Genomic DNA, 11,051 nt, shown 5'->3' with positions numbered 1-11,051 from the left:
AATAAATGGGTCACTATTTTATGTTTATAATTTGAAATTTTTTATCGGGACTGGCGCTGTGGTGTAGCAGGTAGAGCTGCCGCCTGCAGTGCCGGCATCCCATATGGGCGCTGGTTCAACTCTTGGCTGCCTCACTTCCGATCCAGCTCTCTGCTATGGTCTGGGAAAGCAGTAGAAAATGGCCTAAGTCCTTGGGCCCCTGCACCTGCGAGGGAGACTGGGAAGAAGCTCCTGGCTTTGGATTGGCACAGCTCCGGCCGTTGAGGCCAATTGGGGTGTGAACCAGCGGATGGAAGACCTCTCTCTCTGCCTCTCCTTCTGTGTAACACTGACTCTCAAATAAAGAAATAAATCTTTAAAAAAAAAAAAAAGAAAAACTTTATCTTGTCAAGATGGCTAATCTCCTCAATATCTTCTTGATATATTCAACCCCAGAAGACTTTTCTTTAAAAATCAATATACTGATTATAAAAATTATGTGTGAATGGAAAGCAGGTAGAAAAGTCAAAAGAATTATGAAAAATATCAAAGTAGGGGATCTTACATTATCTGGTTTTATGACTTACTTTAAAACAAGAGTAATTGGGGCTGGCGCTGTGGCATAGCGGGTAAAGTTGCTGCTTGCAGTGCCAGCATCCCATATGGGCGCCAGTTCAAGTCCCGGCTGCTCCACTTCTGATCCAACTCTCTGCTATGGCCTGGGAAAGCAGTGGAAGGTAGCCCAAGTCCTTGGGTCCCTGTAGCCACATGGGAGACCTGGAGGAGGTTCCTGGCTCCTGGCTTTGGATAGGTGCAGCTCTGGCCATTGCGACCAATTGGGGAGTGAACCAGCGGTTGGAGGACCTCTCTCTCTCTCTGCCTTTCCTTCTCTCTGTGTAACTCTGACTTTCAAATAAATAAATAAATCTTAAAAAAAAAAGTAATCAATAGCACATAATGTACAACACTACAGGTCAATGGAACAGAACTTAGAGTCTAGAAATAAGCTCTTATATTTATATTTACGGTAAACTGATTTAGACAAAGGTACCAATGCATTTGAAGGGGAAAATAATAATATTTACAGCAAATCATATCAGGACAAACAGAAAGCCACACATGAAAAGATGAATTTAGATCTTTTCCTCACACCATACACAAAGTTAACCCAAAATGAATCATATGGGGCTGGTGCTGTGTGCAGCGGGTTAAAGCCCTGGCCTGAAGTGCCGGCATCCCATGTGGGTGCCGGTTCTAGTCTCAGCTGCTCATCTTCCAATCCAGCTCTCTGCTATGGCCTGGGAGGGCAGTGGAGGATGGCCCAAGTGCACGGGCCCCTGTGCCTGTGTGGGAGACCCAGAAGAAGCTCCTGGCTCCTGTCCCTGGCTTCAGATCGGCACAGCTCCAGTGTTGAGGCCATCTTGGGAGTGAACCAGCAGATGGAAGACCACTCTGTCTCTATCTCTCTCTGTACCTCTGCCTTTCAAATAAATAAAATAAATCTGGGGCTGGCGTTGTGGCGCAGTGGATTAATGCCCCGGCCTAAAGTGCCGGCATCCCATATGGGCGCCAGTTCTAGACCCAGGTGCTCCACTTCCAATCCAATCTGCTATGGCCTGGGAAAGCAGTAGAAGATGGTTCAAGTCCTTGGGCTCCTGCACCCATGTGGAGACCAGGAAGAAGCTCCTGGCTCCTGGTTTAGGATTGGCACAGCTCCGGCTGTTGCGGCCAATTGGGGAGTGAACCAGTGGATGGAAGACCTCTCTCTTTCTCTCTCTGCCTCTCCTCTCTCTGTGTAACTCTGGCTTTCAAATAAATAAATAAATCTTAAAAAAAAATCTAAAAAAAAAAAAAAAAACCCAAACCAAAAAACCAAGAATCATACATCTACATGTGAGACTAAAACCACAACACTTAAAAAAGTTCTTAAAACATGACCCAAAAAATGATCCATAAAATAACTGATAAACTGAATTTCATCAAAGTTAAAAACTTCTGGCTGGTACCATGGCTCACTTGGCTAATCCTCCGCCTGTGGCGCTGCACCCCAGGTTCTAGTCCCATTTGGGGTGCTGGGTACTAGTCCCGGTTGCTCCTCTTCCAGTCCAGCTCTCTGCTGTGGCCCAGGAGGGCAGCGGAGGATGGCCCAAGTGCTTGGGTCCTTGCACCCGCATGGGAGACCGGGAGTAAGCACCTGGCTCCTGGCTTTGGATCGGCACAGTGCGCCGGCCTAGTAGCCATTTGGGGGGTGAACCAGTGGAAGGAAGACCTTTCTCTCTGTCTCTCTCACCGTCTAACTCTGCCTGTCAAAAAAAAAAAAAAAAGAATTTGTATCCAGAATACATAAAGAATTTTTATAACTCATAATAAGACAAGTGACCATTTAACAATTGGCAAGATTTAAATAAGTATTTCATTAAATATACACAGATGGCTAAGAAGCACATGAAAAGATTTTCAAATCATTAGTTGTTAGGGAAATGCAAAAAAAAAAAAAGATTTGAAAGGTGGATTTGCAGAGAAAGATAAGGAGAGAGGGATCTCTCATCCACTGATTGGCTCCCCAAATGCCTGCAACAACTGGGCCTGGGCAGAGCTAAAGCCAAGCATCTGGAACTTCATGTGTATGTCTCTTCCAGGTGTGTCAGCAGGGAGCTGAATCACAAGTGGAGCAGCTGGGACGCGAACTGGTGCTCATGTAAGATGCTGCCACTGCAGACAGTGGCTTACCTTCTGCATCAAAATGCCACCTCCAGAAAAATGCAACTTAAAACCATAATGAAATGCTACTTCACATCTAGGAGAATGGCTATTAGCTTAAGTGTTGGCAAGGAAGTAGAAAAACCCAGGCCATTGTACATTGTTGGTAGGAAAGTTGAATGGTACAGTCACTTTGAAAAAGCTTGGCAGTTTCTCAAAAAGTTAAAAAGAAACTTACCATATGACCCCGCAATTCTACCCTAGCAATCTACCCAATGCATAAAGAACATGAATGTTTGCAGCAGCATTATTCATAACAGCCTCAGATTGGAAATAATTTAAATATCCATCAACAGGTGAGCGGGTAAACAAGATGTGGTAGACCCATACAGTGGACTATAATCCAGAAACAAAAGGGACAACCTACTGACACAATCTACAACATAGATGAACCTCGAAAATATTATCCTACTGCGGGAAATCAGACACAAAATACCACATATACTATGATTCAACTTATGAAATGTCCAGGACAGAAAAATCTAGAGAGACAAGAAAAATAAGTGATGGTTGCCTGAGGAGTGGGGTGGAAAACGGAATTAATTGCAAAGAAGGTATGAAGGGACTTTTTGGAATGATGGAAATATTTTTTTTTTTTTTGACAGGCAGAGTTGACAGTGAGAGAGACAGAGAGAAAGGTCTTCCTTTTTCCATTGGTTCACCCCCCAGTGGCCTCCGCGGCCGGCGCTCTGTAGCCGGCGCACCGCGCTGATCTGAAGCCAGGAGCCAGGAGCTTCTCTTGGTCTCCCACACAGGTGCAGGGCCCAAGCACTTGGGCCATCCTCCACTGTACTCCCGGGCCATAGCAGAGAGCTGGACTGGAAGAGGGGCAACCAGGACAGAATCCGGCGCCCCGACTGGTACTAGAACCTGGTGTGCCGGCGCCACAGGCAGAGGATTAGCCAAGTGAGCCATGGTGCCAGCCAAAGATGGAAATACTTTTAAAAGGTGTAGTGGTAATGGTTGTACAACTCCATACATTTACAAGAAATCACTAGACACTTAAAATGGATGAATTTAAAGTATCTAAATATACCTCCATATAACTATTAAAAGTCAGTGATGCAAAATACAGGAATACTAGGGAAACATGACTTTGGATGTGGATATATGTCACTGTCCTGAAGTTTTTTAAGAAATAGCTGCTGGGGCCGGCGCTGTGGCTTAACAGGCTAATCCTCCACCTTGCGGCACCAGCACACCGGGTTCTAGTCCTGGTTGGGGCGCCGGATTCTATCCTGGTTGCCCCTCTTCCAGGCCAGCTCTCTGCTATGGCCCGGGAGTGCAGTGGAGGATGGCCCAAGTGCTTGGGCCCTGCACCCGCATGGGAGACCAGGAGAAGCACCTGGCTCCTGGCTTTGGATCAGCGAGATGCGCTGGCTGCGGCAGCCATTGGAGCATGAACCAACGGCAAAGGAAGACCTTTCTCTTTGTCTCTCTCTCACTGTCCACTCTGCCTGTCAAAAAAAAAAAAGAAAAGAAAAGAAAAGAAAAGAAAAGAAATAGCTGCTGGGGCCAGCATTTGGCATAGCTCGTTAAAGCCCCAGCCTGCAATACCAGCATCCCATATGTGCTGGTTCGAGTCCCAGCTGCTCCACTTCTGATCCAGCTCCCTGCTAATGCACCTGGGGAGGCAGTAGAAGATGGCCCAAGTGCTTGGGCCCCTGTACTCACGTAAGAGACCTGCAAGAAGCTCCTGGCTTCGGCCTGACCCAGCCTTTTGAGGAGTAAACCAGCAGATGCAAGACCTCTCTCTGTCTCCACCTCTCTGTAACTCTTCCTTTGAAATAAATAAAATTAAATCTTTATTTTTTAAGAAACAGCTGCTGAGTCTCTTTGTTCCAAACGCTGGGTACACAGCTATGGAGCTTCTCAAGGAGCTCACCACCTAATAGCAAAACAGACAAGCACAAGCTACTGCCATGGTAGGATATAGGAGTCATCATACAGAGAGGCACTGGGTGACACAGTGCTTTCCTTCAGGGAAGGTGAACTGCATCACAGCAGGTTTCTAGGCTGTGATATGGAATTTAGATCTTATCATAAGCTGCAAAACTAGACAAAGAATTCAGTAGGGAATTAAAGAAAAAAACATCTGTGTACCACAGGAGATCATCTGGGATCAAGAGGCCTGGGGTAATTCCAATTAGAACTGTAAAATTTTTTGCCTGTGTATATTATTATTGTAAGCAGCAGTAAAAACAGCTTGGGCTGCACTTTGGAGTGAAGCGGAATGGGCTCTGCTGACTGTCGGGAGGGGAAAGGAGTCCAAAGAACAAAATAAAAAAATTTTTTTTAAAGATTTATTTATTTGAAAGACAGAGTTACAGAGAGGTCAAGACAGAGAAGTCTTCCATCTCTGGTCCACTCCCCAGGTGGCCGTAGCGGCTGGAGCTGCGTTGATCCAAAGCCAGGAGCTTCCTCCGGGTCTCCCACACCGGTGCAAGGGCCCAAGGACTTGGGCCATCTTCTACTGCTATCCCAGGCCATAGCAGAGAGCTGGATTGGAAGAGGAGCAGCCAGGACTAAAACCGGTGCCCATATGAGATGCCAGAGCTTCAGGCCAGGGCTTTAACCCGCTGTGCAACAGCGCCAGCCCTAAACATTTTTTTTTTTTAATTAAAAAAGAAAAAAGGGAGCCACTGCTGTGGTGTAGCGGGTAAAGCCATTGCCTGCAGTGCCAGCATCCCACATGGGCACCTGTTTGTGTCCCGGCTGCTCCACTTCCTCCACTTCTGATCCAGCTCTCTGCTATAGCCTGGGAAAGCAGTAGAAGATGGCCCAAGTCCTTGGGCCCTTGCACCGGTATAGGAGACCCGGAGGAGGCTCCTGGGTCCTGGTTTTGGAGTGAAGCCATGGATGGAAGACCTCTCTCTCTCTGACTCTGTGTAACTCTTTCAGATAAAATAAATATCATAACATTAAAAAAAAAAAAAAAAAAAGGAACAAATGGATCAAGCGGATGAGTCTAGCTTTTCACAGTCCACTCTTCTACCATAGGGCTTTTGGCTGTGATCGAGGGGGTGTAGGTTGTACTGAAAGGGCTCTGATTTGTAGCATGTGAACTTTCCCTCAGGATGCTGAGCCCACTTCTGTTTCAGCACAAAGGTTCCTGCTTCTACGAATTTCCCTTCGCTGCTCATCACAGTACTGAGCAGCAAGCCCTCTTGCACTGGGCTTGGAAACTGGAGATCGCTGCTTCACAGCTAAAAGATACTGCTCCCCTGAGGTGAACTGCACTGTTGAGTGTGAAGATGTGGCCTCAGTTCTTAGTTAACTGACTAATCAATTGGTTACTTGGCCCAAGGCAGTTTCCTTATGCTAAAATGAGCTAAGCTGTTCTGTGGGGATTACTGAGAGGACCAAGGGAGATTCAACAGACAGAGTGTTTATGTGTGAAATCTGCTGGTAGGGTATGTGTGGGAGTGATAGGGCTTCCAAAAATGTAAAAAATACAGCTGTTATCCAAGTGTATAATCATCACCCAATGGATGACACTGACCACAAGCTGACTTTTGGAAAAATGTGATTGAAGAGTTTCCCAACATCCACAACCCACAGTAACCAGGGTGTAATCTTCGGAAGGCTGATCTGGAACATGTCTGTATTTGAGGAAATGGAAACTAAAGACAGGAATCCAGTTCTCACACATAGATGAGCATGCAAACCACCAGGGAACCTTGCCCACACCAGAGTGCCGAGCTGGGGAATCCATCTCTGGGGAAGGACCTAAGAATGAATCTGTGGCTTACAAACTTTCCAAAGACTTTCATGTGCACCAGAGTCAAAGCACTGAAGCATAAAAGAGGAGCCAAAGGTGCTGGTTGCGGGCAGTCGGCAGAGCAGCCATCTACTGGGGGCTCTGGAGTGTCACGCCACAGAGTGAGGGAAGTCTGAGGGCGGCGGGGATCTGGGCAGGAGCAACACACAAACAGAACTCTCCAGATACTTTCCACCACACTGATTCTTATAAAATACATGTCTTTTTTTTTTGACGTCTTTTAAAGACTGCTTTTGCTGTACAGCTGGCTTTTCCCTAAACAGAAATATTCCCAATTAAACATACTGTTCACTGATTCACAACAAAAATATGACTCACTTTTAACATTAAAAAAATAAATCAATAAATCAATGTGCTGTACATTTTGATTTAATGCTATAACTAGTACTCAAAGAGTATGTTTCACTTTGTGTTTCTATGTGGGTGCAAACTGTTGAAATCTTTACTTAATGTGTACTAAATTGATCTTCTGTATATAAAGAGAATGGAAAATGAATCTTGATGTGAATAGAAGGGGAGAGGGAGCGGGAGAGGGGAGGGTTGCGGGTGGGAGGGAAGTTATGGGAGGGGGAAGCCATTGTAATCCATAAGCTGGACATTGGAAATTTATATTCATTAAATAAAAGTTAAAAAAAAATAAATCAATACAAGACAAGCGCTATTAGGAGTATTCTCTTTATTTCTCTCTTTGGTTTCTTAACACAAAAACATGCGCTCTATAAATAAAATAAGATTTTCTGGGAAATAACAAATTGGGGATATGTGAGGAGAGAATTCCTACCTAGTCATATTTCTGTGGCCAAGTCAAGAGGCTGGTCTTCAGGCGCCATCTAACTGTGATCTCGGATGAAATCCAGAAGAGGTTTCCTATGTTATCCAAGAAGGTTAGATCCCCAAGGACAATAAATAACCAGTCCTCTGCTCGGAGCTAGGCTAGACTCCAAGGCCTACTGAGCACACTGTCTGTCTTGCCTCCTTATTAAATCTTTTCCACAATATTCATGGATGACGCATCTTTAAGGTGGTTTTGGAAAGATTCCAACACCAAAGAGCCAGACCAGCCATTTGACATCAATCACACTGAAGAACCTTCTGGGGAACGTGTAAAAACGGTGTGTGCTCGAGCACTGGTGCGATCTGACTTAGAAACACTGCATTCAGGTACTGCAGCGAACTTTCACACCAGAAGTGGGAGTGGACTTGGGAGGGCAGACCACTACAAAGCAGCAAACCATGGAAAATGATCATCCACAGTGGCAGAATCTAGCCAGCATCCCACGGAGCCAGCCAGGCCCATTCAGGAATCCAGTGACCCCTTCCCAATCCAGGTTCATCAGTGCTGCTTCACATTCATGGCAGAAGGGCTTACAATGGTAACATCAGCACGGATACACTCCTAAGGAAAACACAGACCCCAACCTTCTTCCTAGCTTACCTCTGTAGGAAAACCGGGAGGAAGGGAGGAATGCTGGAGCTCCACCATGAGCCCAGGTTAAACAAAAACAAAAAACTACACCAGCTATCAGAATTTTGAGACTTTTTAAAATTAAAAAAAAAAAAAAATCCTTTTCAAGTGCTTATAGCAGAGGTCCAGCTCCTAAGTTGCAGATAACAAAGGTCCTGCCCTCTGAATGCATGGCGATTGCACACTGGTTCATCTCGCGGTCCTACACACCCTGGACTCCACATTGTGGCTTTCTGAACAGGCTTCCGGGCCACGCCAGGCAGACCGCCACGGACAAGAAACCAACCAGGTGGAGACTGGAACCCTAAGGCCCAGTCTTGGGTGAAAGGAACTGAATCCTTTTAGTCTCTACTGGAAGAATTTTAGAAAACCAGATTTTGGCAGCAGCAGTTGAAGGACAGCATCACTGCCCAGTGCACTGGTCACAGAAAACGTCTTCCTCGCTGGGTCCTGCTGTGCTACATTGAGGTCCCATCCAGGAAGAAGGAGGAAGGAGCGTGGAGTCTCTTCAAGAGGTCATTTGTCAAGATTAGAGGAAGAAATATAAAATCTGTTCTTTGCAGCAGCAAGAGATTCTTTCAGCCTTCAGTTCTTAACCAACTCTGCTTGCAGGTAAAGGTCCTCCTTGCTGGTCGGTCAGCCAAGGGCTGGAGGGAGTCCAGGCCCCTGGAATTGGCGAGTGGATGGAGGAGCAGCGGAATGGCAGGGCAGACAAGGTTCCCACACCGTGTCAGCCCATGGCTGGTAAGAAGGAGCAAGCCCCTGGTTAGGTTCTGGAGATAACAAATGGTGAATGTGCCCCAGAGACATCACAATGAGGAATATTTTCCAACAATAGGTGGACAGGTAAGAATCCGGCCGGACCTGCTGTTTCCTGCTGGTCCAAAAAGGAAGGAATGTATGTGGGAGCGGAGAATCTGAGCGAGTGCGGTGCTGGCAGTGGGAGGTAATCGCAGGGGCATCTGGAGCCACGAGGCTCCCACCTAGAAGAGTGGCAGGAATGCAGCCAACTCGCTAAGCCTATGATTAAAAACGTCCTCTGATAGTGGGTGTGGAGACAAACCCCAAGAGCACCTTGCTACAGGACCAGTCACGAATGCACTGATTCCACACACGCTGGGGCTCAGAGGGAACCCCAAGTGCTGTGCGAGGCCTCAGGACCCTGGGATCCGAATGTGGGAGTGGATACTGCCCTTTTCATGTCTGACAGTTTTCCACTGAATCTTGTATTTGTCTTTAGTGTCTTTTATGCTCTTCCCCTTCCTGCAAAAAACATTCCCTTAAAATAACCAAAAAACAGTATTTTTCTTTCCAGTTTCTCTCAAGTGTCTCTTTGTTGAAATTTCCTTCAGTTTCTTTCAAGTATCTTTTTTTTCCCCCTCCTTCAGTTTCTCCTGGACAAGATGAAAAAGACCTCACTGAAATCCCAAAATTAAACAGGGGAAAATTTTCTGTTCTCCCTGCTGACCCAGCAATGAGGACGCAATCCTCCGTGCCCGAGGCAGTGTGTTGCCACAGCTGCACCATCATCGGCAGGGTGGACACTGGGAGTGTGTGCTTTCTCTCCCTGCTACACCCCAGTTTGCAGCAGCTTTGGCCCCTGCAGCCTCCCCATGGCAAACTGGCCACAGCACAGATGGAGAACAAGCAGGCGGGGAGGAGTGGCAGATGAAGGCCTCTGGACAGCGGCAGCCCACACAGCTGTGGCAGGTGGCAGCTGTGGTCACATGCAGCCTGTGCACACAGGAACCGGCAAAGCGGTTCGTTCCATGTCACCAGCTGCAGACCTGGCTTCTGCTCTGTGCTGTGCATCTTGATGACCTAGGCCTGAAGGTCTCAAGGACAGCACAGTGAGGGAGGACTTAAGCACCTGGAAAAACTGTATCCCCGGCAAGCTCACATTTCATCCCATCTTTGGGTCACCACCTCTCTTGAGAGGGACTGTCCCTGGAAGGAAGAGCCTGTTTATACCAGATCCCTACCCCACCACATCCCACCCTCTGCCTTAGATGGTCAGGAGAGGGATGCAACCCACGCCAACCCCTCCCTCGTGGCATGCCATAGGAGCCATAAATGTCCAGCGGTCTGTCTCTGGGTCATACATCTCCACCGAGCTTAGGTTCGACTGTCCATCATAGCCTCCCACGGCGTAGAGGCGCCCACAGCTGGCCACGAGGGAGACCCGACTCCGACGTGTGTGCATGGGTACTATCAGGCTCCACTGGTCCGCCATCGAGCTGTACACTTCAGCGATGCTGAGGAAGCCGGAACCGTCATAGCCCCCACAGACAAACATCTTGCTTCCAAGGGAGGCAGCTCCGTGCCGGCAGCGCTTGTTGAGCATGCCAGCTGCTGGGTGCCAGGTGGCCGTGTGGTGGTTGTAGTGCTCCACCTGCAGTGTGGAGAGAGGCACAGGTACAGGACAGTCAGAGCCAAAGCCTTGTCCACAGGCTGACCTTGCACGGCACAGTAGGCCACATGGTACCACACTCTGGTGGAGGCCTGGGGATGAGGAACTCTGCCAGCAGGTGCTCCGGCTCCTCAGCTGCACACCTGCTCTCGGGTATACAGGGGAGCCAGAGAACAACCACTCTGGCTCTTTTTAGATGCAAGGAAACAAAAGGTTTGCTGAAGGGTGCAGTGCCAGGTAGTAACAGAGCTAGCTCTTTTTTTGGTCTGTCCAGAGAGGATTCTACCACAGCAGCGGCTGACTCTATGGGCCCACCACAAATAGCTGCTAAGCACTTTCACAGTTTCAAACCAACTGTCTCGAGTACAATTATCCGCACACTCACATTTGGTATATAATGGAGCTTACTTTGGGTGGGAATTTCACAAGTCTGATGCAGCATTTGATGGACAGGTAACCAGGGTGGTGGTGGTGGCAGGGTAGAGGTGACTATACTGGACCTCTCCTTTGTGTACACTGGCTACCATTTTCCCAAAGTTAAGCATTTTAGAAGGTGCACTACATAGCCTGAAACCTCACTACATGATGCATTATCCAGTAGTGGCAAGGTTGAATTTTTTTCAATCATCTTTGAAAACACTATCAAGCAGTGGGCA

The 11,051-nt window shown here is 47.4% G+C and overlaps 1 protein-coding gene across 2 annotated transcripts in view; it reads right to left on the bottom strand.

Moving 5' to 3' along the window:
* Positions 1 to 7,190: 7,190 nt before the first annotated feature.
* The window catches only part of KLHL18 (kelch like family member 18), a 57,397-nt gene continuing 53,536 nt past the window's right edge, over positions 7,191 to 11,051 (bottom strand). For both annotated transcript variants that reach the window (XM_062200729.1, XM_062200731.1), the window contains exon 10: positions 7,191 to 10,377. In XM_062200729.1, the coding sequence (XP_062056713.1) occupies positions 9,991 to 10,377 (387 nt within the window). In that variant the 3' untranslated portion in view covers positions 7,191 to 9,990. The remainder of the gene's footprint in view (positions 10,378 to 11,051) is intronic.

Source organism: Lepus europaeus, chromosome 9, assembly GCF_033115175.1.
Source record: "Lepus europaeus isolate LE1 chromosome 9, mLepTim1.pri, whole genome shotgun sequence".
NCBI classification, from domain to species: domain Eukaryota; kingdom Metazoa; phylum Chordata; class Mammalia; order Lagomorpha; family Leporidae; genus Lepus; species Lepus europaeus.
Note: the sequence above shows the minus strand (reverse complement) of the source record. Positions and strands in the feature narration are given on the sequence as shown.